The sequence below is a fragment of the Heteronotia binoei genome, chromosome 5, assembly GCF_032191835.1.
Source record: "Heteronotia binoei isolate CCM8104 ecotype False Entrance Well chromosome 5, APGP_CSIRO_Hbin_v1, whole genome shotgun sequence".
Classification (NCBI taxonomy): domain Eukaryota; kingdom Metazoa; phylum Chordata; class Lepidosauria; order Squamata; family Gekkonidae; genus Heteronotia; species Heteronotia binoei.
The window spans coordinates 111,801,492-111,825,823 of NC_083227.1; the positions used below are offsets into that span (position 1 = coordinate 111,801,492).

Genomic DNA, 24,332 nt, shown 5'->3' on the forward strand with positions numbered 1-24,332 from the left:
GCATTTTGAATTATGAAGCCTTGTCTGGGGCCTCAATGTTTCCACAGGCTCAGATTATTTTTGACATGGCATTTCTGTGTTTTCTAACCCTTTAATAATGTCTTAAATCCCGTACTGCAGTCATCACCCATGTTGGAAGAAAATTGAAACTCTAGTTCTTTGATATGTTGTTCTGTTCCTTCAGTCCCTATCCTTATAGACTCTCTTTACCTGTAGTATTATCTAAGAATTTAGCCTAGTTTTGTCTGTAGCCTGTTGTGATGACTATCCTGTTATTATAGACATAAAACCAATTTCATGTTGACAAATCCAAGCACCCTGATTGGTTGGGACTGGGTGGAACTGCATTTCATCAACCTTTGGCCCATCAAACTATCAATCAAGAGTACTTGCATGCCATTGGTTGAGTCTGCTTCTCTCTCCCACCCAAGTAGCTGTTGCTATCCAGCAAAGCTGATTCTGTCAGTGAAAGACAGTTCTGGCAGTTACTGATTCTCCTTACTCTCCCATTGGCTGAGCCGCTTGTTGTACTGATTCACAGAGGAGAAAAAGAAAACCTTTCTTTGATTGGCTGAAGATTCCTCCCTGTCCTCTTCTGGAAAAGGGGGGGAAATGGTATCCTGTGCCAACAGACCAGATACAAGGAGAGAGAGATTAAGTCCTGTGTTTAAGACTAACAATGTTGTCAGAGAGACTGTTGGTCTAAAAGGTATCACTACAGGCCTCTGAGGCAGAACTCATTGGAGCCAGTTCAGGATTGGGAAATTCCTGGAGATTCTGTGGTGGAGTTGAAGAGGGCATAGGAGTTTGGACTTCAGAGTGCAGTCTGCCAGACACAGGTTCTTGCTGTGGAAGTCGACTAGGTGATTTTGGATCACTCACAGACTTCCAGCCTAATCCACCTCACAAAGGTTGTGAGAGGAGAATGATGTAAGCTGCTTTGCCCCCCAGACACATACACTGTGGAGAAAGACAGCCTATGTAGAGGCTGCATGGAGGGGGCGTGATGGAAAGCTAAATTCAGAGGTGCAGATAAGGTTGTCAACTCCAGGTTAGGTAATTCCTGGAGATTTAAGGGGTGCAGTTTGGAGACGGTAAGGTTTGAGGAGGGGTGGGACTTCAGACAGGTACAATACCATTTCACCTGGGGAATCACTGTTGCCAATCTCCAGTTGAGGGCTGGAGATCACTCAGAGCCTCTTTCTATAATCCATTGTATTTTTCTTCACAATGGGCCTTATTCCTAGTATAAATATAAAAACTGATGCCTTAAAAACTCATGGCAGTCTTATGTTTTTTTCCACATGAGAGACAAACTTCTCATAGACCATCACTGAAAGTGTAACTCTTGACTCTAACTGCACTTTCTGGTTTTTGCTTCTTCACTTTATTTGTAGAAACTACCTAGAGTAAGATGTAACAGACAGTAATAGATGCACAGACTGTTCTTTTGTAAATCCTTACTAATCCAAGTTCTGTGTCCCTCTTCCATTTCATATAATGTCTTTTATGTTTATTAAAGGAGGAGTGACAAGTGATCTGTCCTGGGACCTATTTTGTTCAACAACTTTATAAATGGTTTGGATGAATGAATAGAGAGAATGCTTATTAAATTTGCAGGTGATATTACATTGGGAGGGGTCACAAATACAGTAGAAGACAGAGAAAGGATACGGGATGATCCTGACAGGCTAGAAAACGGCTAAACAAATAAAATGCATTTTAATGAAGATAAATGTAAAGTTCTGCATTTAGGTAGGAGAAATCAAATGCATAATTATAGGCTGGGGGAGACTTGTCTTGGTGAAAGGATCAAGGAGTCTTAATGGACCGTGCACTGAATGTGAGTCAGCAGCAGTGTGATGCGGTGGCTAAAAAGGCTGTATCAACAGAAGTATAGTGTCGAGAATCACAGAGTGATGGTATTGTTTTACTCTGTTGTGGTTAGACCTCACCTAGAATATTGTGTTCAATTTTGGGCACTACAGTTTAAGAAGGATATAGACAAGAACTTCCTGACAGAGTGGTTCCACAGTGGAACAGGCTTCCTTGAGGTGGTGGACTCTCCTTCCTTGGGGGTTTTTAAACAGGCGGCTAGATGGTCATTTAACAAAAATGCTGATTCTGTGAGTCAGGCAGATCATGAGAAGGAGGGTGGGAAGAGTTGCATTAATGCTTAATTCTCATGGCCCTTTCTTAAATGCCCAGAGAAATGCTGATTGCCACTTTGGGGTCAGTCAGCAATTTTTCTCCAGGCCAGTTTGGCAAGGGATCCTGGAGGTTTTTGCCATCTTCTGGGCATGGAGTAGGGCTCACTGGGGGATGTATATATGTGGAGGAGGTATTTGTGAAGTTCCTGCATTGTGCAGGGGATTGGACTAGATGACCCTGGAGGTCCCTTCCAACTCTATGATTCTGTGATTTAAGCTATACAACAGTGTCCTCAAGAAAAGAGTACCATGCCAGCCTGAGCTCCTCAGAGGAAGGTAGGATAAAAATATGATGGATGGAAATGTTGGGGAGAGATTTCTGCATTAATATTTTGCTCTGGTTTGTTATATTTCGATTTGTCCTGCTCTTTCAGGTATTGTCCTAATTGCAAGAAGCATCAGCAAGCCACCAAGAAGTTTGACCTTTGGTCACTTCCACGTATTTTGGTGGTGCATTTAAAACGTTTCTCATACAACAGATACTGGAGAGATAAACTTGACACTGTGGTTGACTTCCCCATCAGGTAAGGCTTTGATGTACATTGCTCTTCAAAGCAAGTGATTTTATTGTAATTGCTGTTAAGTAAAATAATAGCCAGTATTAAAACAGAGCTGGCAAAACCGACAGTGCTGTCTTTGGGCTGACAGCACTGTCAGCCCAAAGTTCTGTTCTCAGGTCGACAGAGGATGTAGTACCATGGCCTTATTGCCATATATTGATTTTTCCTTTACTTTGTGACTTTCTTCTAGGGATTTGAACATGTCTGAGTTTGTTTGTGACCCGGCAGCAAGCCCATACATTTATGACCTCATTGCTGTTTCTAATCACTATGGAGGCATGGGTGTGGGACATTGTGAGTACTTTTTTTTTTGGCTGCGTAACTGCTCAGTAGATAATAAGTTGGCAAATGGCTGGTTGGAGAACCTAACATAATCTAGTGCTGCCTTCTATGCCTTGTGAAATAGCAATCTAATAGGAAGGTATGATAGACAGGGGCTGTCCTGCCTCTCAGCCTATAAGAATATTGCTCCAGCATCCTTTGAGAGGGGGGGATGGAGGGTTAGAGAGGGAAAAAAGCACAAGAGCTGGAAGTTAAAGGCTGCCCGAGGGAGCATTCTGACAGAAAAAGAGAACTGACTCAGCAAGGGCAGACAGTTTCATTTGTAGCTCTGCCTGGTAATGCAGCAGAGTGGTTGAACTGTACCTCTAGGTGAGGATAGAGTTGTTAGGCCTGCCAATGGTAATAAGATGATTTGTAACTATGAGCTTTAAAAGATAATTCACCACGTAACCTGTGCATAAATAAATCTTTGTTGTTTTATTAAACCCCCTGCTTCAGTGATCTCTATTTTCTTCTGACACAGTACAAAACTTACCTCACCCCAGTGATCCAAAACCTTTACACGCCATCATAAGAACATCTTATAACTGAGGGAAAGGTTTATATCTCAAAACCAACCAGGTTCCCTGAATTTGCCAGAAAGGTGGTGTGGGTCTCCTTATTTTCCATAAAGGGTCCATTGCAAATGGCAAGTGGAGGGTTCTGTACGAAAGGAAAAACCATGGCTGCTTCTCCAGATTAGAGGCTGTTGAAGCACTGATAAAAGGGAGGGAGAGAGCAGCTATTGTGTCCCCTTCCCTCTCCCCCTGTAGGTCAGCAACCCACATGGCTGTGGTTATATGTGGGTCCTGCAATGCCTGGAACTAATTTTAGTGTGTTTCAGTGAATGCCAAATGTTTTTGTTTTGTTTTTAAGATACATTCATATAACTTCTTTTGGTGATTGCCGTTGGTGTTTGCCACTGTTAGTGAATCTCATGCTTTACCACTAAAGCAAGCCTGTTTTTCTTTCCCACTCTTCTCCAGATACTGCATATGCAAAGAATAAATTAAATGGCAAATGGTACTACTTTGATGACAGCAGTGTGTCTCCAGCATCAGAAGAGCAAATAGTAGTAAGTATTATATGATTAAAGTTGAGTTCCTGAGGTGCACCTTAGGTGCTGAGTAATATCTGGAATTAGCAACTGCAGTTGCTAAAGCTATGCCTTAGCAAGAAAAATTGATTTACAGTCTGATGTTTTCTAAAAAACTCTGGAGATTGTGCACTTCTAGCCATCTGTTCTGGAATCCATGCCAGACTTCAGCATTGATACATATCAAAGAAAGTAGAAGTGGCTACAATTCTCTGTAGGGTTGATTGGGTTTGCTTGCTCTGGTATGCTTACATAACTTTCAGGAATGTGTGTTAGCTTCTCTTCCTGCCCGTCATCTCACAAGAGAAGGCAATCTTATGAGGGGCCAGAGAGCTTTATGGGGCATACACATGATGCTACACGGTATAAATGTATACAGAGAAGAAAATGAGTCTGTCAAGAAGGATGTGCTCCAGCCTCTGTTTGGGTGAGAGAGGTACAGGCCACAGGTGAATGGTGACACAGACTGTCTAGCTGTCAAAGCGACCTGGCTCTTGGAATTTGTTGTGCCCTGCCTTGAGAGATTAATATATTTCAGGACGTGGAATAGAGCAGTCTTCCAGAGATCCATCCATCTCTCAATACAGTCTGTGTTTAATAGATTTTGTATTGATTTATTGGCTAACTAAAAATTAAATGTCTCATTTTCCTTTAGGCAGTTTTTGTGGAAGGGTGAATAAAATATTTTAAATAAAGTGTTGCAGATCAAGACCATCAGTTTTAATAGAGGTAGAGTCATTGCAGAGTTGGGTATCTGCATTAGGAATACTGAGATCCATCTGACTCTATGCCTACATGCATTTTGTCCCGTGCAATAGGTTTCCATTCTCTTTTTACCAGTTTTGTCTTATTTGTGTCTTGCAGACAAAAGCAGCATATGTACTATTCTACCAGCGGAGAGATGGCGAGGCCAAGAGAGATCCATCTCTTTGCACAAATGTTGAGCTGACATCTGAAGAGTGTGATGGCATGGATACTAACTGAGCCTACCTGGCAGTGTTTCAAGCAATCATATTGTGCATTTGAAAATACAGCTGAAGCATTTGAGAAATGCTCCATGTGTACAACTCAAAAGGGGAAGTCCAGTATAGAAGTACTCAGTGAGCAGTGACAATAGCACAAGGGAAGCAATAAAATTACAACACTGATTACATTATAATTTATTTATTTTTAATGCAATTCTTCCCTGCTTTTATTACAACCTTTCTTCTCCTCCAAACAGTCCCCACTCTATGACCAGTTTTCCTGGACTCTGGTAGTTGCCACAATCTGAAACGAGCTTTAGTGCATTCTTTTGGCTGTTGCTTCTTCTGAGGGGGTCCCTGGAAACTGTTGGGACTTTCACTGAGATGTGTTGCTTTTTGATCGTTTGTTAGCCTTGCCACCTTTTGGGATGGTGTGTTCCTGAAGCAACATCTTGAGGACCAACTTAAGCATTATAATTTCATCTTTTAGATCTCTGACAGTATTCTTCAGCCTTTGAAGTCATGGCTCAAGCTCATAAGAGGAGGATTGTGCAGCCATCCTTGAGAGATCTTTCTGCACCCATCTACAATGGCTAAGAGCAGGAGGCATTTGAGGACGCATGGGCAGACTTCTATTATGACATCACTTTCTGCCCACCAAAAAGAAGTGGCCAACAAAGCCCGGGGCATAGAGGCCTGTGACTGTGGCCAAGGGGAAGGGGGAAGGTGCCGGGTGGATTACATTTTAATTTTATTGTAATTGTTTTTATAATAAACACAATTTACCTTCACCCTTCAATAAAGTGTTACTATAAGCCAGAACTGTATGGAACCAGATGTTACACTGTGCATGTCAAGGAACAGCTGCCTGAGCTACATGGCAAGAATAAATTCAAAACCTTAGCTGTAAATACACTTCAGCTGAGGAACCATATGCATTGTGAAAGGTGCATGGGCTGTTTGGTATCAGGAGCACTGCAGAAGTGCCTGCTGATATTTTAGGCCCATTTTCTCAATCCACCTGGGATACTAGAGTGCTGCTAAAACCGTTCTTGTGAATACTGTTGTGGCTTTATTTAATTTCGAAGATCTGCTCTATAGCAGTATTGTGGGTGTTTTGAACACTCTTTAGCAACCCAACTAAATCTATCTTGGTTGTGTTTAAATGGTAATTTACATACTGCAGAGGGAAGATTTTATTTTTATTTTTCTCCTTGGGATCCACTAGGGAACTGGACCACCCAAGACAAATTAAACCAGTTACATAGCCCACTTGCCATTTAGCAAAATTAGTCATAAGTGTTTGAATGCCCACTCACTGTAATTTTTTTAAGCAAAGCCCTTCTTGCTGTCTACTACATTATTCTTGCTGACAATCCTCCCTTGACTACTAAATAGGTCTGCAGAATGGTCTTTATAAAGCACTGAGATTTGAGTTGTTTGGTTCAGTTACTGATGCTTATGGATTTTAATGTTGGTTTGAGGTTTTTACCTTGACTGGATATTTCCCCCCTGCATTCTACAGATGGGATTGGAATTATTTAAAGGCTAAATTCAGTTGTAGCACTGCACTGTATTTCCCTTTTGCTTTGGTTTTTCCTGTTTTTCTGGGGTTATGTATTCTTTTGGAATTTAACTTTTTGAGAGATAAGAAAACATATTTAAAAGTAAGGAGCAATTTAATGTAAACTGTATATCTTTGCTCCATACTGAATCAGGAACCTTTTTTCCTGTTCTTAGTATGGTTGGATTGAGCATGTTTGTGGGTAATCTTGGGCTCCTGAGAATCTTCTAAATGCTGTAAAGATGGTATTAGGAACCAGGCTTTTGACTCTGACCAGGCAGGATCCTAGCTGGTGTGTACATTCTGTATAATGTCAAAACCTGTTTTTAGACTAGCACTTTGTAAGTGGCTGGCTTTACTGTATAAAGAACAAAAATAAAAATGAGTGGATCGCACAGAGTGTAGACTCTACTATTTCTGCTTGTCCTTCTACCTGACAGATTTGTCCCCATCAGACATACTCTCCAGTCTGATAAACATAGCCTTATTACAGCAGCCTTATTTCTTCAGGAGTTTGGTGGCCTGTAATCTTTATGGAATTAAGAAAGCAAGGAAGAATCTATTAAATCCATGGTGCTTATAACCCCTTTGAGATGGGGACTTCCTCGGTTGTCATAGTAGACTGAGAAATCAGTAGGAAAAGTGTGTTTTCTTGGATCTTTGTGGCTGTTACTATTGCCCATGACATTCTTCTGGATAATTTTTTCAAAATGGGATTGGGAGGTAGTGCTCTGCAGTGGATTTATCAAATGTGAAGCTAACTGCTGCTCCTCCCCATGGCCTTTGGTTTGTGAGACGTTGCAAGGTGTCATATCCCATACTGGTCAAAATCTACTTGAAACTGCTGAGTAGGATTTGGAGTGTAGTTTATCATTGTACTGATGACACTCAGCTCTCTTGCCTTTCCATCAGGTGAAATTAGGGTCCATAGCTGGTACTCAGATCAGTGAAGGACTGGGTGAGAGTGAATAAAATCTAGACAAGATACAAATAGTGGGAATTGTTCAGTCTGGAGATAGATGTACAACCTATGTTGTTTGAGGCTAAACTTTCCCTGAAAACACAGGCTCACAACTTGGGAGTGGGGTGCATCTTGTCTTACTTCTGGAGGTGCCTGTAGTGGCCACAGCCTGTAGTCGCGTAATCCTTAAATTGTGTGCCCCATTTGCCCTCTGAAATACTGCCATAAACATGGTCCTCCACATTGCCTCCAGAAGCCTATTTTAGATGGTGGGAACAGTGAGGGAAAACAAGTGTCATTTACAGCAAACACACCATTAGGGAAGCTGCTGAGTTCAGTTGGAGAAGGACCCAACTTGAAGAGCTTTAGAGGGAATGCCAGCAACTTGAATTAAGCCCAGAACCAAATTGCTAGACAATCTAGCTGCTTCAGTAGTGGAATGATGCAAACATACTGGTTAGACCCAAACAACAAACAGGCTTATCTTGTACTACTGAAGCTTTCAAGTTGTTACAGTAAGGGAGTTATAGATACTTGGCTTGGTTTAGTCAGGTCAGTCAACTCAGGAATGGAGCATAGTTTATTAATGAGGTGAAAGAAGATAACTGCTCCAACCTGCTTCTCCATCAGGAGGGCTGGTTCCAGGGATCCATTTAACTGAAGATAGTTGTCCTCTCACTAAAGTTAAACTAGAACAAGAACACTGTATATACATTTGAATCAATAGTCATATTAACAAATTGCAAATAACGTTATTTGAAATCTCTTGTACATATATTCACTCAAAATTTCATATACAAACATGAGAGAAACAAATCTCCAATTTTGACCAACAGTTCAAAAAATGACAAACTCTCAGCTCCGGTAGTATTACACAGTTCAACAGACTTCAAAGCCTTCAAACAACAATGAATGTTGATCAAGTGACAAGGTGGTAAGTATGCAACTACATGCACCCCAGACTTTAAGCATGTTTCAACTCCAGATCTTCAGGTTGCATACATGCTATTAATATTCTAAATGGAACCAATGCTCAACAAAATAATTTTCTCAGCAGTGCCCTCTGTCTACCAATCTCAACGGCATGTTGGTTCTCTCTCTAAAGTTGGCCCATCAATCCCATTGAGAATATTGGATTTCCTGACCAGCAACACTGCCATCTTGTCTGGATTAAGTTTCAGCTTGTTTACCATTATTGATTCAGTCATGGCCTACAACAGCTGCTTCTGAGGGCTTAGTTTATGACAAGTATAACTGTCTGAAGCATATTCATGCCAAACTGTAAAACTACGGATAATCTCATTCAGTGGTATAATAAAGAGCATCGATGAGAGAAGAAAACAATGGTGGACACCAAAGTTCCATATTGAGGACAGCTCTCACAAAAAGACCAAAACCAACAGGAATTTCAATAATCCCTGTCTCCTTTTCAAAATGTTTGAATAACAGTTGATAGTCTTCAGTACCAAATACTGCTGGAAAATGTAAAGGGATTAATAGAGCCATTGCCTCTACCCATTTGTAGCTGGAGATTATTCAGTAGCATAACTCACACTGTCTTGATTCTAAAACTAGGCCTGAAACCCAACTGAAATGCCAAAGGCAGGTGAATTATACGGGTGTTTGTGGTATACGTGATATCCTTTAAAAATGTTATTTTGACTGGCCTTGACTAATTATCTCATTTGCTATTTTATAAGAACATAATTTTTTCTGGATTACCATTTTCATTAGCCATCTTGACAGTGTTAATTAAAAGGCAGGATATAAATACTTCAGCAGAAGTGGTACAGTCTGAGCCAGCATTATATATACAGATTCTCTCTCAAACTCAGCTTCTTGTCCATTGCCTTTGCAGAGAACACTTGGGTTGTTACCCCAAAAAGCACTACTCAGTTTCTTTTAGGATAGGAAAATGACTGGGGGAAGAAACCCCTTCCTCACAGAGTTTGATTCCCCATTCTTCCAACATGCAGCTGCTGGGTGACCTTGGGCAAGTCACAGTTCTCTCAGAGCTGTTCTCTCAAGAGCAGTTCTAGAAGAGCTCTCTCAGCCCCACCTACATCACAGGGTGTCTGTTGTAGAGAGAGAAAGGGAAGGAGACTGTAAGCCACTCTGAGGGAAGGTGGGATATAAACCCCATCTCCTTACATGCACTGCAGTTCTGATTTTAATCAGGCACAGCATATGCAGGAACTAAGAATCAACAGCTTTTGTGTGTGATTGTGATACAACTGACACAGGTTGGGGACACTGTAATATGTGATCCAGCAAAGGCTAATTTTGAGCCCAGGTTTATTTCAAAGCCCTCTGATATGAAAGCTACTGAGTCTACAGTGTAGTCACTGATAGATTCTACCCCCTAGGAAACAGAAACAGACCTATCATGTTTACCTGGAAATTCCATTGAGCTCTATGAGATTTTCTTTTTGATATACGTTCTTAGGTCTGAAGCATTAGACACCAAAAAAATTATAATCTAACCCACAATGTTAAGCTGATGAATACTGTGCAGCTGTTAGAAACTGACTTGGAGACTGGACATAATAGGGAATAGTTAGGTTGAAGGATTAACCATTAAGCCCCCATCTGCCATTTATGACATGGGAATATATATACACAAAGATACACAGAAAAAGAAAGAAAATGGAGTTGAAAATGGTTTTCAGTATTTACAGTTGTCTAGGACTTTCAAAGGTATAGATAGTGTGTAATATAGACAACATATATCAAATATAAACATATTCAATAATATTTCCATTCTCTACTTTTTCCATTCTTATCATTGTAGCTACAACAAAGTTAGGGAGAGAAGGAAATGGAATAAAATAAAACAAAAATTCAAATTCTATACACTATCCCCTTGTTTGTTTAAAAGACAATATTAAATTATAACCAGTGGTTCTATAATCTTCAAATATTAAATATATAACCATAACATAACATTCATAAAATCCCAGATTCATAGAGCTGGAAGGGGACCTCCAGGGTCATCTAATCCAACCCCCTGCACAATGCTGGAAATTCACAAGTATGTCCCCCCACCCCCAATTACCCCTACTCCAAGCCCAGAAGATGGTAAAAACAAAACAAACAAAAAAACCACGCCAGGATCCCTGTCAAAACTGACCTAGAGAAAAATCACTGCCTCACCCCCAAGTGATGAACATCATTTCCCTGAGCATGGAAGAAAGGGCCATGAGAACTTAGCATTGATGCAACCCTTCCAGCTCTCCCTCTCATGTTCACAGAATCAGCATTGCTGTCAAATGATCATCTAGCTGAGTTTAAAAACCTCCAAAGAATGAGAGCCCACCACCTCCGGAGGAAGCCTGTTCCACTAAGGAACTTCTAACCATCAAGAAATTCTTCCTAATGTTTAGTCAAAAACTCGTTTTATTTATTTTCATCCCATTGCTTCTGGTCCCATCTTCTGGGGCAACAGAAAACAACTCAGCACCATCCTCTATTTGACAGCCCTTCAAGTACTTGGTTATCATATCACCTCTTAGTCATCTTCTCTCCAAGCTAAACATACCCAGCTCCTTCAACCTTCCTTCATAAGACTTGGTCACCAAACCCCTCACCATCTTCATTGGCCTCCTCTGGACACGTTCCAGTTTGTCAATATCCTTCTTAAATTGTGGTGCCGAAAACTGAACACAATGCTCTAGGTGAGGTCTCACCAGAGCAAAGTGATACCATACTTCTACACAACACTGTACTTCTGTTGATACAGCCCAAAATTGCATTGGCCTTTTTAGCTACCACATCACACTGCTGACTTATGTTCAGTGTATGGTCCACCAAGACACCTCAATCCTTTTCACACATACTACTGCCAAGACAAGTCTCCCCCATCCTGTAATTATGCATTGCATTTCTCCTACCTAAATGCAAAACGTAATGTTTATCCCCATTAAAATGAATTTTATTTGTTTTAGCTCAGTTTTCCAGCCTGTCAAGATTATCCTGTATCCTACTGTATTTGCTACTCCTCCCAATTTAGTATCATCTGCAAATTTAATAAGCATTCCCTCAATTCCATCCAAATAATTTATAAAGATGTTGAACAAAATAGGTCCCAGGATACATCCTTGAGGCACTCCACTTGTCACTGCTCTCCAAGAGGATGAGGAACCATTCACAATCACTATTTGGGTACACTCTGTAAACCAGTTCCAGATCCACCTAACGGTAATAGGATCCAAACCACATTTTACTGATTTGTCAACAAAAATATTATATTGGACTATATCAAAAGCTTTACTGAAATCAAGATAAACTATGTGAGGGGGTGAACAAACATGTGGACAAAGGGGACCCAATAGATGTTGTTTACCTTGACTTCCAGAAAGTTTTTGATAAAGTTCCTCATCAAAGGCTCCTTAGAAAGCTCGAGTCATGAAGTAAAAGGACAGGTCCTCTTGTGGATCAAAAACTGGCTAATTAGTAGGAAGCAACGAGTGAGTATAAATGGGCAGTCTTCGCAGTGGAGGACAGTAAGCAGTGGGGTGCTGCAGGGCTCAGTAATGGGTCCCGTGCTCTTTAACTTGTTCATAAATGATTTGGAGTTGGGAGTGAGCAGTGAAGTGGCCAAGTTTGCAGATGACACTAAATTGTTCAGGGTGGTGAGAACCAGAGAGGATTGTGATGCACTCCAAAGGGATCTGTTGAGGCTGGGTGAGTGGGCATCAACATGGCAGATGAGGTTCAATGTGGCCAAGTGCGAAGTAATGCACATTGGGGCCAAGAATCCCAGCTACAAATACAAGTTGATGGGGTGTGAACTGGCAGAGACTGACCAAGAGAGAGATCTTGGGGTCATGGTAGATAACTCACTGAAAATGTCAAGACAGTGTGTGATTGCAATAAAAAAGGCCAATGCCATGCTGGGAATTATTAGGAAGGGAATTGAAAACAAATCAGCCAGTATCATAATGCCCCTGTATAAATCGATGGTGCGGTCTCAGTTGGAATACTGTGTGCACTTCTTGTCACCACACCTCAAAAAGGATATTATAGCATTGGAAAAAGTCCAGAAAAGGGCAACTAGAATGATTGAAGGGTTGGAACACTTTCCCTATGAAGAAAGGTTAAAACGCTTGGGCTCTTTAGCTTGGAGAAACGTCGACTGCGGGGTGACATGATAGAGGTTTACAAGATAATGCATGGGATGGAGAAAGTAGAGAAAGAAGTACTTTTCTCCCTTTCTCACAATACAAGAACTTGTGGTCATTCGATGAAATTGCTGAGCTGTCAGGTTAAAACGGATAAAAGGAAGTACTTCTTCACCCAAAGGGTGATTAACATGTAGAATTCACTGCCACAGGAGGTGGTGGCAGCTACAAGCATAGACAGCTTCAAGAGGGGGTTAGATAAAAATATGGAGCAGAGGTCCATCAGTGGCTATTAGCCACAGTGTGTGTGTGTGTGTGTGTTTATTTATTTTGCCACTGTGTGACACAGAGTGTTGGACTGGATGGGCCATTGGCCTGATCCAACATGGCTTCTCTTATGTTCTTATGTTATGTCTATGGCATTCCCCTGATCCAACAAGGTAGTAACTTGCTAAAAAAAAAGAAATAAGGTTAGTTTGACATGACTTGTTCTTGAGAAACCCATGCTGGCTCTTAATAATCACAGCCATCCTTTCTAAATGCTCAAGGACTGACTATTTGTTCTAAAACCTTTCCAAGAGTAGATGTCAAGCTGACAGGTCAGTGGTTACCTAGATCCTTCTTTTTCCTGTTCTTGAAGAGGGATGAGAAATTACAGCCACACTTCTTTTAGTGCCCTTGGATGCAGTTCATCTGGTCACGGAGGGATGGTGGCTCAGTGGTAGATCATCTCCAACTAAAAAGGGTCCAGACAAATAGGCATGAAAAACCTCAGCTTGAGACCCTGGAGAGCCACTGCCAGTCTGAGTAGACAATACTGACTTTGATGGACCAAGGATCTGATTCAGTATAAGGCAGCTTCATATGTTCATATGTCCCGAGGACTTGGTTTTATTTAAATAAACTAGGTGTTTATGTACTACTCGTGTGCCCTATTCATACCACTTTTAAATTAAGCCATATACATTCTTAGGTGATTTTGAAGTATATTAAACTATACTTGTAAAACTATGAAATTTCTCAGTAAAGTGCTTTAATAAAATAAATATATATGGAAAATTGAATATAAAATTATTTTATGGGATTATTGTATCTATTTTTTTTAAAGCACAGTGGCATGATAAAACACGACATCCTTGAAAACAAAATGACTTCTTTCTGGGCTTCTTTCTGCAATGAGGGGAACTATTTGTTTATATTGCCAACACATCTATGTCTTTAATAGTTCCTGGGGGCTTTAGCTTCCTAAGACTTCCTTTATGTTCTTTGAGAGCTTTGCATTCCTTAATACTCTTAATTTAGAATTGAACAAGTGGGGGATCTGCAAGAACTTGTAGGGATTCTAATTTTCCCTCCCCCATGCACTATTGGCTCTTTCCCTTCGCTGAAAGACCCTGTAACCTCTCCCTTGCGCTGCTTCTTTCTCTCCTCACCCATGAGCCTTAGCTTTTATCTGCTTCAGATGGGGTCTGGAGTTCTTCCAGAACAACAAATGATCTCCAGACTACAGGGATCCCCTGGAGAAAATGGGAGGTTCAGAGGGTGGACTCCATGGCATGAATTTCTTCCAAACTCTTCCCAGGCTCTGTCCACAAAATTCCAGGGATTTCGTAACATGGAGCTTCCAACCCTACTGCCCACTTGTGTTCAGCTTTCCTTTCCTCCCTACCAATAGCAGCTGGTGCCCAGGAAAACTGTAGCCAGTTGCATGGTCATTCTCCATTTTATCTTCACAACATTACAGTGAGGTAGGTTAGGTTGAGAATGTATAACTATCCCAAGGTCATCTGGAGAGCTTCCACAGCAAAGTGGAAATTTGAAACTGGGTCTCTTTCCACCACCACTCTGTCAGATGGCAGAACAGTTAATTAAAAAATGGCTGTTGGTGCGACATCATGATGTCATTTTCAACAGCAACTCAGATGTCACATCACATTTGTTATATATTGCAACTCACTGGGTTCTTGTTGCCTGAGCTTGAGACAGGCACTCCTTGCAAACCAGGATCCTGAAGCCTGGAAGAACTGGCCAGTCAGAATGCTAGGCATGTAACAACTTGTAACAAAGAGATGCAAAGGGAGGATTCTGGAGTTAGCCAATAGGAGTGACTATTGCCTGCTTGTGGGATGTGTTTAACTCAGCCACAGTGTATATAATGAGTGAAGTGCCTGTGCTGTTTGTTTCTTCTTGCAATAAAGTGTTTTTGGTTGCTTCACAGCTGGCTGAACTCATTTTAACATTGATCTAGAAGTCAATGTCATGTTGATTTAGGAATCTTGACCTTCTTAGAGCAGTGTGACTTCACCGCCAGGTTTCCCCTTAAATGACATCATGCCATTGTGCCACCATGCCCCCCGTCCCCTCCCCCATTTCCCACCAGCTTACAACCCTACTCCTAGATTCCGTGCTGAAACCTTAACCAACACACCATACTGGCTTTCATGGGGTAGTTACTTTTACCAGTCCTGGGTGAGTCATGGAAATCACATGGTAGCGAGTTGTCTAGTGATTGCTGCCAGGCCTAGCTCCAATTGTTCCCCCCTCAAAGGTCAAAACAGCCTTGGAAAGGCCCCTGCCTCTTACTGACTAAAATCAAGGCTTGAAGACTGGCAGTACTGTTGTGTGTGCCAAACAATAGCCACAGCAGCCGTCAAAAGGGTGTTAATGTTTAAAACTTTAGGCACTGCTCCCCCTCCTCCCCTTTTCTGTAAACCTGGATAATTTTTTCAGGTATGTAGAAAAATCTGTGTTGTCTAGCCATGGCTCCAATCTTTAGATATCAATATTCACCATTTTGGCCATGCTGAGCAGTAGAAATGTTAATTCATCTAATAATTTGGCCCTTAAGAGTTTGTTTGTTTTTTGCATGGAGTGGTCAAGCAACTGAATAATTTTTTCCTGCTTTTAAAAAATTATTTATTTTAGTTTTCAATGATACAAGCATTATATGTATAATTATTTAAACAGTGAGTCTTCAAACATACAATCAACATGAAATAATATAGGTACATAGTTATTTTAAAGAGTGCTTGTTTTCATTAAAGCAACTGAATAATAAGTACTTTTAAAGGAGTTATGAAGAAGAAGAAGAAGAAGAAGAAGAAGAAGAAGAAGAAGAAGAAGAAGAAGAAGAAGAAGAAGAAGAAGAAGAAGAAGAAGATATTGGATTTCTATCCCGCCCTCCACTCCGAAGAGTCTCAGAGCGGCTCACAATCTCCTTTACCTTCCTCCCCCACATCAGACACCCTGTGAGGTGGGTGGGGCTGGAGAGGGCTCTCACAGCAGCTGCCCTTTCAAGGACAACCTCTGCCAGAGCTATGGCTGACCCAAGGCCATGCTAGCAGGTACAAGTGGAGGAGTGGGGAATCAAACCCGGTTCTCCCAGATAAGAGTCTGCACACTTAACCACTACACCAAACTGGTTTATGCATGTAGTCACCACCTTACAACTCAGAAATCTATTTTCACTCTATTTATGATGCAACATGTCTACTTCTCTATTATTTCTATAGCAAGAAAGTTCAGACAAAAACCAGCCAAGTCAGGTTTGGTTAACTTATTTGGCCATTGTCCTAGAGAAGAAACATAGTTCATTATTCATCAGTGTGCCTGAGAGTAGATCCCATCACAATCAATAGGACATTTGTATACATGGCCAAGATCAGTCTGTGTATGTTTTTATATTAGCTGTTCTCCCACAGTATGTGGTCCTTTTATTTGTTGTATCTACTACACAGAAAATGGTCTTCCAAGTAGCTTTTGCACATGACATTTGTCTTCCTATTTCCTCCATGAAAATGACATTTGTATCTTAACAAAATATTAAAATATTTTCCTCAACTCACAAGTTGCTCTGCAAAATAGTAGTTCACATGACTCTGCCACAGAGGTAGCCTCACATAGGGTTCTCCCAACACTTTTTACAAGCGGCATGGTGTGGGACTACTTTGGAAACATAGACCCTGAGCTATTGCTTTTTTTGTTTTGCTTAGCCATTAATGTGCTAGCAGCATAAGCTGAACATTGTCAGCCTCAAATTCTTGTCTGTAAAAAAGTAGATATGATTCATTATATATCACAGTAAAGTTTCTCTTTTTCCATATGTCAACGTAGATAATGAGTAAACCTATATTAGCTAAGTATGTGAGGGAATCATAGTTAAATGGGCAAGATGGAATTAATTTAGGAAGGTTCAGAGTTAGGAGACAGAGGAGTGGCTATGTAATAAAAATCAGGCACACTATTCCAGGTGGGTTATAGTAAAGGTAACAAGGTCCCAGGTGGAAGAGGAATGATTAATTATAGGGTTTTACTTAATTTAAATGCACTTTGACTTTTCCTTATTCTACATTTATACATAATGCCCCGGAATAAATCGATGGTGCTGCCACATTTGAAGTACTATGTACAATTCTGGTCACTGTACCTCAAAAAAGATATTATAGCGTTGGAAAAAGTCCAAAAAAGGGTAACAAGAATTATTAAAGGGTTGAAACACTTTCCCTATGAAGAAAAGTTAAAACACTTGGGGCTCTTTAGCTTGGAGAAACGTCGACTGAGGGAGTGACATGACAGAGGTTTGCAAGATTTTGCATGGGATAGAGAAGGTAGAGAAAGAAGTACTTTTCTCCCTTTCTCACAATACAAGAACTCATGGACACTCAATGAGATCGCTGAGCAGTCAGGTTAGAATAGATAAAAGGAAATACTTCTTCACCCAAAGTGTGATTAACACATGGAATTCACTGCCACAGGAGGTGGTGGTGGCTACAAGCATAGACAACTTCAAGAGGGGACTGGATAAACACATGGAGCAGAAGTCCATCAGTGATTATTAACTGCAGTGTATTGATGGAACTCTGTCTGGGGCAGTGATGCTCTGTATTCTTGGTGCTTGGGGGTTGGGGGACAGTGGGATGGCTTTTAGTGTCCTGGCCCCACTGATGGATCTCCTGATGGCAATTGTTTTTTTTGGCCACTGTGTGACACAGAGTGTTGGACTGGATGGGCCATTGGCCTGATCCAACATGGCTTCTCTTATGTTCTTACTGACTGAAATGCCAGTAAGTACACTCTTGGGAGAAAGTTCTAGCAGAGGCAAAGTTCCATGACAGTTGAAACCTTCAACCAGGGTGGGGGGAGATGGGATTGAGCGCCTGTAGATCAAGCTGATGATATCTTTACTAATCAAAAGTTTTTGAGCAATTGCTGTTTTATTCTACTCTTGTCTTGCTGTTGGAACAACTCAATAAAAGGTGAAACATTCAAACTTGATTTGGCTGGAGGGTTTCATGTGTTAGAGAAATGGCACATATTAAAAAAAAACATGGATTCATGGTCCCATAACACTTAATATTACCCAGGGTGCTAAAGGGGTGGATTTTATATCCTCTAATTGGAAGCTAGAGGAAGGTGAGAAGCTCAAATTTGCTTAGTTGCTGTGAGGGGTTAGTGGTTTCTCTATTAACTGGGACTCAGGAACATAATCTTAGCTGAAGTATGCCATAGTGATGGGGTTCTTTCTTGGGCAAGCGATCCCTCAGCAAAGACAGACTATTGAAAACCTGAAATTGATGTTACTAAATGGTTTAGGGATTTCTTTTGTCCCATCCTTCTTCCACCAAAAGGCTAACATGTGAGACTTTATCTATTTTAATAATTACAGCTATCATGAACTAGCTTCTACTGACACCTAGTAACTACCCAAAGGTAATTCAGCCGTTCTCATGGTTGAGGGGGACTTTGAACCCATGCTTTTCTGGTTTGTCCAATGCCCCATACACTGTACACTTTCCTGATATAGTAAACTGTTACGCATTTAGGGCAGTCCTGCTGGCCACCTGAATTCAGCTAATGCTTGGTTCAGCAGGCATGTGGAAAATCAGTCCTTGATATGAGAAACAGTTGAATAATGGCATGCATCTGTCAAATTTCTACTGCTTTTAAAGAGATATTCTGTATTTAGCACCTAATGACAAATCTTAGGATGCGGCTGACTGAACAGCACCAGGATGGAATGGCAGCTTTGGTATTAATTTATGCTACTTTGTACATTTCATCAACTGTGTAATTTCTTCTTAACCCTGTTCAGTTGTTCTGTTCTGGTGCTCCTGTCTTGTGATATGTGGTTGTCATTTTGTGCGAACAGGCAGCGCCCATATTTTCAAGCTTCGGTGTAAGCAAATGTGTATCTGCAACACACATCATTACTTGATCATGTGCTTCTAAGTTGGAAAATATGCACATTGCCTGATTTACACGAAGGGACAACAGTACATATTGGGGAGATTACTGGTAGAGTGCTGTTCTGGTATATGAGGTAGTATCTTCAAAAACACAATTACTGAAGAGGGCTCTTATGTAATTAAAGAAACCTGGATAACAAGAGGTTTTCCCCTTTTAGGTGAGATGTCTGAAAAGCTAAGCAGATGCCGGAAGGAGCTAACAGCAGCTATTGACAGAGCATTGGAAGAACTCTCAGTTCCTCTCCCTGATTCCTCAGATAGTACCACCAACCTGACCTTTGACTTCCTGACAGTGGAAGCCTTAACGGCTTCCAATGAAGATCTTGTTAGTCACAAGGGAGAGCCCATTGCATGTTTCCCTCAGCAACCATTATCAGATTCTTCTGTTCCAGAAAAAGAGAATCCTCTCAAGCCAAATTTTACTCTACTGATCACAACCTCCAACACTCCTTCAAAACGGGAGCCATTGATAAGCAAGGAAAATACATGCCTACACCCTCCAGTTCTCACGACTGACAGGCAGTTTCTTACTGGGTATGCTTTACCTGTCAAAGGTGTAATTTTTTGTTGTCACGGACTTCTGTTTTGATGGTAGTTCATCTGGCATTTTGCTAATCCAAAGGGATGGTTTGAGACATTTTGGTGTTGGAGGAGGAAAATTGACATGATGCTCCCAATTATGAAAATATAATAATGCATGAGGAGTAGCCCCTCAGAAGTGTCCAAAATATGCCACCTGAGATGGCTACTGCTGAATGCAGAAGAGTCCCTGGCATCAAGTATGGGCATTTCCTAGAAAATGACTCTCAACTTCATGCTCTGCTCCACTTGGCCTCTCCCTGTCTCTCCTGCTTGTCATTCTGCACTTGTCACCTTCACAGCTACTGTGTGGCTATTGCCTTTTCAGACCTTGCTGAAATGGCCAAGTGACTATTGGTAGATGGGCAGAATCAGGCCTTTATAGGAGGCTGTTAGACACAGGTATAATTATGGAATGTTTCCTTCCAAACTCAAGTGGCAGTTGTGGCTGTTGAGACTAGTAATGAGAACATAAGCAGTCAATTAACAGGATCTTTTTTTACTGTTTTCCATAGTTATTTCCTGTAGGTCATGCTGTGGCCTTACTATCAGGCAGAATATGAACAATATGGGGCTACCAATCCAGGTTGACAAAATAATAGTATATTTTATTATTATACAGGTGCCATTTGTATTTGTACTTTTTATTTTATTTATGGATCGCCTAATCCCCACATTTGTGGGGCTCTAGGTGCTGTACAGAGCCCCGTGGCACAGAGTGGCAAAGCTGCATACTGCAGTCGGAGCCCTCTGCTCACGACCTGAGTTTGATCCCAGCAGAAGCTGGTTCAGGTAGCTGGCTCCAGGTTGACTCAGCCTTCCATCCTTCTGATGTTGGTAAAATGAGTACCCAGCTTGCTGGGGGGAAAGTGTAGATGACTGAGGAAGGCAATGGCAAACCACCCTGTAAAAAGTCTGTTGTGAAAATGTTGTGAAAGCAATGCTGAAAATGACTAGTGCTTGCACAGGGGACTACCTTTACCATTTACCTTTAGGTGCTGTACAGTGTTATAAAGACAATAGAACCATAAAATCAAGATAACACACATTAGTTTAAAACAAAATGGCAAAATGTGCAGTTCTGTCCCATTTCCGGCCTGTGGACACCTTGTGGATGTGGGGGAGAGGAAGTGGATCAGTCAAAGTGATGGAGAGCAAGGGAAGGGTGACAACCAAAAGCCTGGTATGAAGATCTCTGCCTTACAGGCCCTGCAGAATTGCCTAAGATCCCATAGGGCCCTGATGTTATTCAGCAGAGTTCCATCAGGTTGGGGTCAGGACCAAAAAGGCCCTGGCCCTGGTTGAGAACAGCTGGATATCTCTAGAGCTGGGGATCACCAGCAAGGTGTTATCTGAGCGTAGCACTTTCCTGGACATGTACTGGAGGAGGCAGTCCTGCAGATATGTTGGTCCCAGACTGCTCAAGGCCTTGAAGGTCGAAACCAAACCCTTGAACTTGACTCGATGCTCCACTGGAAACCAGCGTGGCACAGATCTGTATCATGTACCAAAATATGTGGGCTAGCTTGCTCTTATATGGAGCCATGCACTAGACCATGGAGCTCCTCTATTTGGTAACCTTGACTCCATAAACCTTACACTTCTTACGGTGAAGGCAGACACAAGTGTAACTGCCACTGATATCCTTCTAGAGCAGGGGTGGCCAACGGTAATGCTCCAGATGTTTTTTGCCTACAACTCCCATCAGCTCCAGCCAGCACGGCCAATGGCTGGGGCTGATGGGAGTTGTAGGCAAAAAACATCTGGAGAGCTACTGCCGGCCACCCCTGCTCTAGAGTGTCCTAAAGATCTTGCAGATATGGATGGTGAGTGATGTTTGTTCTGCTCTGGGTATATGGCAGTCTTTCCAAATATTATTTTTCCCTACCCAGTCCCTGCCCAAGAACGGCAAATATCAATCTCTTCTGTAGCTGCTATCCACTACAGACTGCTTCCCATCCTGCCAGAATTATGGGTGCGTGGAGACATATTTTAATATAGCAATTGCCACACCAGTGCCTACATTCTAAAATAATCAGAAAGTCAAGAACTTTCCTGCTTGCTGTTTATTTGAATGACAATATTCTTTCCCTTTTGAGTATACAGCTGGTAGAGGGATGTGTCCTTTCCAGTTACAAAGTACTCTGGGTTTTTGTGTGTTTCAGAAAAATCGATGAAAGGCCAGTGAAGCCAGACACAAGTGTAACTGCCGCTGATATCCCTCTAGAATGTCCTAAAGATCTTACAGATATGGATGGTGAGTGATGTTTGCTCTGCTCTGGGGATATGGCAGTCTTTCCAAATGTTATTTATGATGGCCATGAGAGCACAATATAAATATACCCCTTCTTTAAGAACATTCATAACAGATCACTATCAAAAGACTCTGGAAAATAGGATACATGATGCTACGAACACCTACTAAATCCTTATTAATGTTAAGAGCAATACAGAATGGAAAAGATAGGAGCATCCCAGGTGAAATGGGAGGTAAGCTCACGTATGTGTGTCAGAAGCTGTTTGGTGCAAGTCTTGGCAAAGGTATACTACTTCAAGACCTACAGAGATTCCTGTGCTAAGTTTTATTTATTTAAAATAGATGCATATTGCTTTTTTGTCATATGCTCAAAATAGGGGTAAAAATTCCTGGAAAGCCTTTGGTATTAATTGATGGATTGTGGGATAGTTGTTTGTTGGTTCTAGTGTACTTGCTTTTTCTGTATTATTTATTTTAAATTGCTTTAATGTTGTTATAAATTTTTGATATTATTGTTAACTGCTTTGGGGGCATTTTAGCTGGAAGGTAGCATATAAAAATACTTAAAATAGAATTCCAGCTGAGCAACAATTCTACTTGCAACTGAGCTCCATGGTTTTTGACTTCTTAAGCAGGAGACTCTTCTCAGCCCTCAGGGGTTGGAATGATTTATCCCTAAGAAATTAAGTATTCCTTCTATGCAAGATTTTTCAGCTTGTTGTGGTCTTCATCATGGACAATATGTACAAGAATTTGAAATACGTACTTGATTTGTTAGATCAGAGGTGGCCAACGGTAGCTCTCCAGATGTTTTTTGCCTACAACTCCCATCAGCCCCAGCCATTGGCAATGCTGGCTGGGGCTGATGGGAGTTGTAGGCAAAAACATCTGGAAAGCTACCGTTGGCCACCCCTGTGTTAGATAAAAGTTTATAATGACTCCTTGAGACTATAAATTTTTGCTTCAGGTGTTGCAAGGAACTGTTGAATGGATGTTTGTCCATACTGCTGTTAATATAACTAAGGATTTAGCATGGATTGAGCTTGAATGTCATTTTCAATAGGATGGATCCAAACTGTTAGAACAGAGGGAGTTTGCAGAAGTTGATCTTTTCTGCCTTCTGGAATGGTGTGGGTTCTCCATTAACACAGCTGGGAAAAGATCCAATATTTGCTAGTTGAATGCAAATTAATTGGCTGGTTATGTTAGAAACTGGAAGTAATGTTTTCCATTTTGTGTTCTTGTTGAAAATTATCCTCCAGATATCTATCAGTTTTTCATGGAGAAGAACTGACATTAGTTGCATTTTTATCTTTTCACTGAAGGAAACACAGCTGTTTGCCCAGCAGAAAAGGTGCAAAGGAAAGCAGACCTTGATGAACTGCAGCAAATCAGCAGGCTCTCAAGAGAACTGATGCCTCCAGATGAGGCTTCAGCCTTTGCCCAGGAAACAAGGAGCAGTTTCAGAAGAGTCCTGGAGAACAGCCCAGAGGATGAAGAGATCATTGAAACACTGCTGGATATGGAAGAGGATTACAGACTGAACAGTTCCATCCTGCACCAGCCTTAGGTAAGCTGGTGCAAGGTGTGAACTATTTTTGTAAAAAAAATTGATAATAAATAGTACTTCTGAACCATGGAAACTTTGGGGAATGCTTCTGTTTGGGGTAAGATGTACCATTAAAATAAATCATTTTAAAATTTGCATGAAGTCATGTAGTTTTCCTATAGGCCACCAATGAATTTTCAGTGAACTATTAGAAAAACAGTATCAGGTGTTGTCTCTTGGTTGTGTTCCACGACAAGGAATACAACAAGGAGTCTGATATTAAGCAATTGCCTATATCACTATGGATTTCCACGAAGTCATGAATATTTAGTTATCTCATGAGAGCACAAAAATAACATTGTAGCTGGACTCTACAGAAAAGAACATATGGGTAGGAGCCAAGAACAATGACAGAGTTCCAGTGCAAACTTGATTTGGCTGTACCACTACATGTGCTCCTCAAAAAAGCCACTCCTGAAGGTCTGAGGTCACTTAAGAACAGTGCGTGATTACTCCTTCTCTTTCATGTGAATGCAAGTACCTCCCAAGAGAAGCTTAGATTCAACAATTAAAGAGCAAGAATTACTGATTATATTAAGATGCAGGACCAATCAAAAGCATCTTGGAACCAAATTTCCAGGTTGTTGTCCCAAAAGTGACCTGTGAAGACTATGCATAAGGGCATACTGCATAGGGAAGCCAGAGTCACTCAAGGCCTTTCCATGCAAAGCCATTCAAAAGAAGAAATGCCACCATGAGTTAATGGGAAAGCAGCTGTATAAACACATCATTCATGTTAGAGGTCCAGTTACTAAAGCTCCCATGAGGAATGGGTAAGATTTGAAATTGTCTTATTGATTTTCTGGAATTAGAAAATATGCAGTGACCCTTGGAGGGAAATCTGT

At 41.2% G+C, this 24,332-nt stretch overlaps 2 protein-coding genes across 2 annotated transcripts in view; both read left to right on the forward strand.

The window, feature by feature from the left end:
• USP4 (ubiquitin specific peptidase 4) overlaps positions 1 to 7,111 on the forward strand; it is a 72,345-nt gene extending 65,234 nt beyond the window's left edge. The window contains exons 19-22 of the mRNA XM_060240071.1: positions 2,585 to 2,734; positions 2,961 to 3,064; positions 4,078 to 4,166; positions 5,052 to 7,111. Of these exons, the coding sequence (XP_060096054.1) occupies positions 2,585 to 2,734; positions 2,961 to 3,064; positions 4,078 to 4,166; positions 5,052 to 5,171 (463 nt within the window). The 3' untranslated portion in view covers positions 5,172 to 7,111. The remainder of the gene's footprint in view (positions 1 to 2,584; positions 2,735 to 2,960; positions 3,065 to 4,077; positions 4,167 to 5,051) is intronic.
• A 3,169-nt stretch (positions 7,112 to 10,280) lies between these two features.
• C5H3orf62 (chromosome 5 C3orf62 homolog) lies at positions 10,281 to 23,543 on the forward strand. Its single transcript, XM_060238822.1, has 5 exons — positions 10,281 to 10,374; positions 17,951 to 18,052; positions 19,201 to 19,576; positions 21,787 to 21,878; positions 23,204 to 23,543. Exons 1-5 carry the CDS (start codon positions 10,281 to 10,283, stop codon positions 23,446 to 23,448), a joined length of 909 nt encoding a protein of 302 aa, XP_060094805.1. The 3' UTR covers positions 23,449 to 23,543.
• Positions 23,544 to 24,332: the final 789 nt, after the last annotated feature.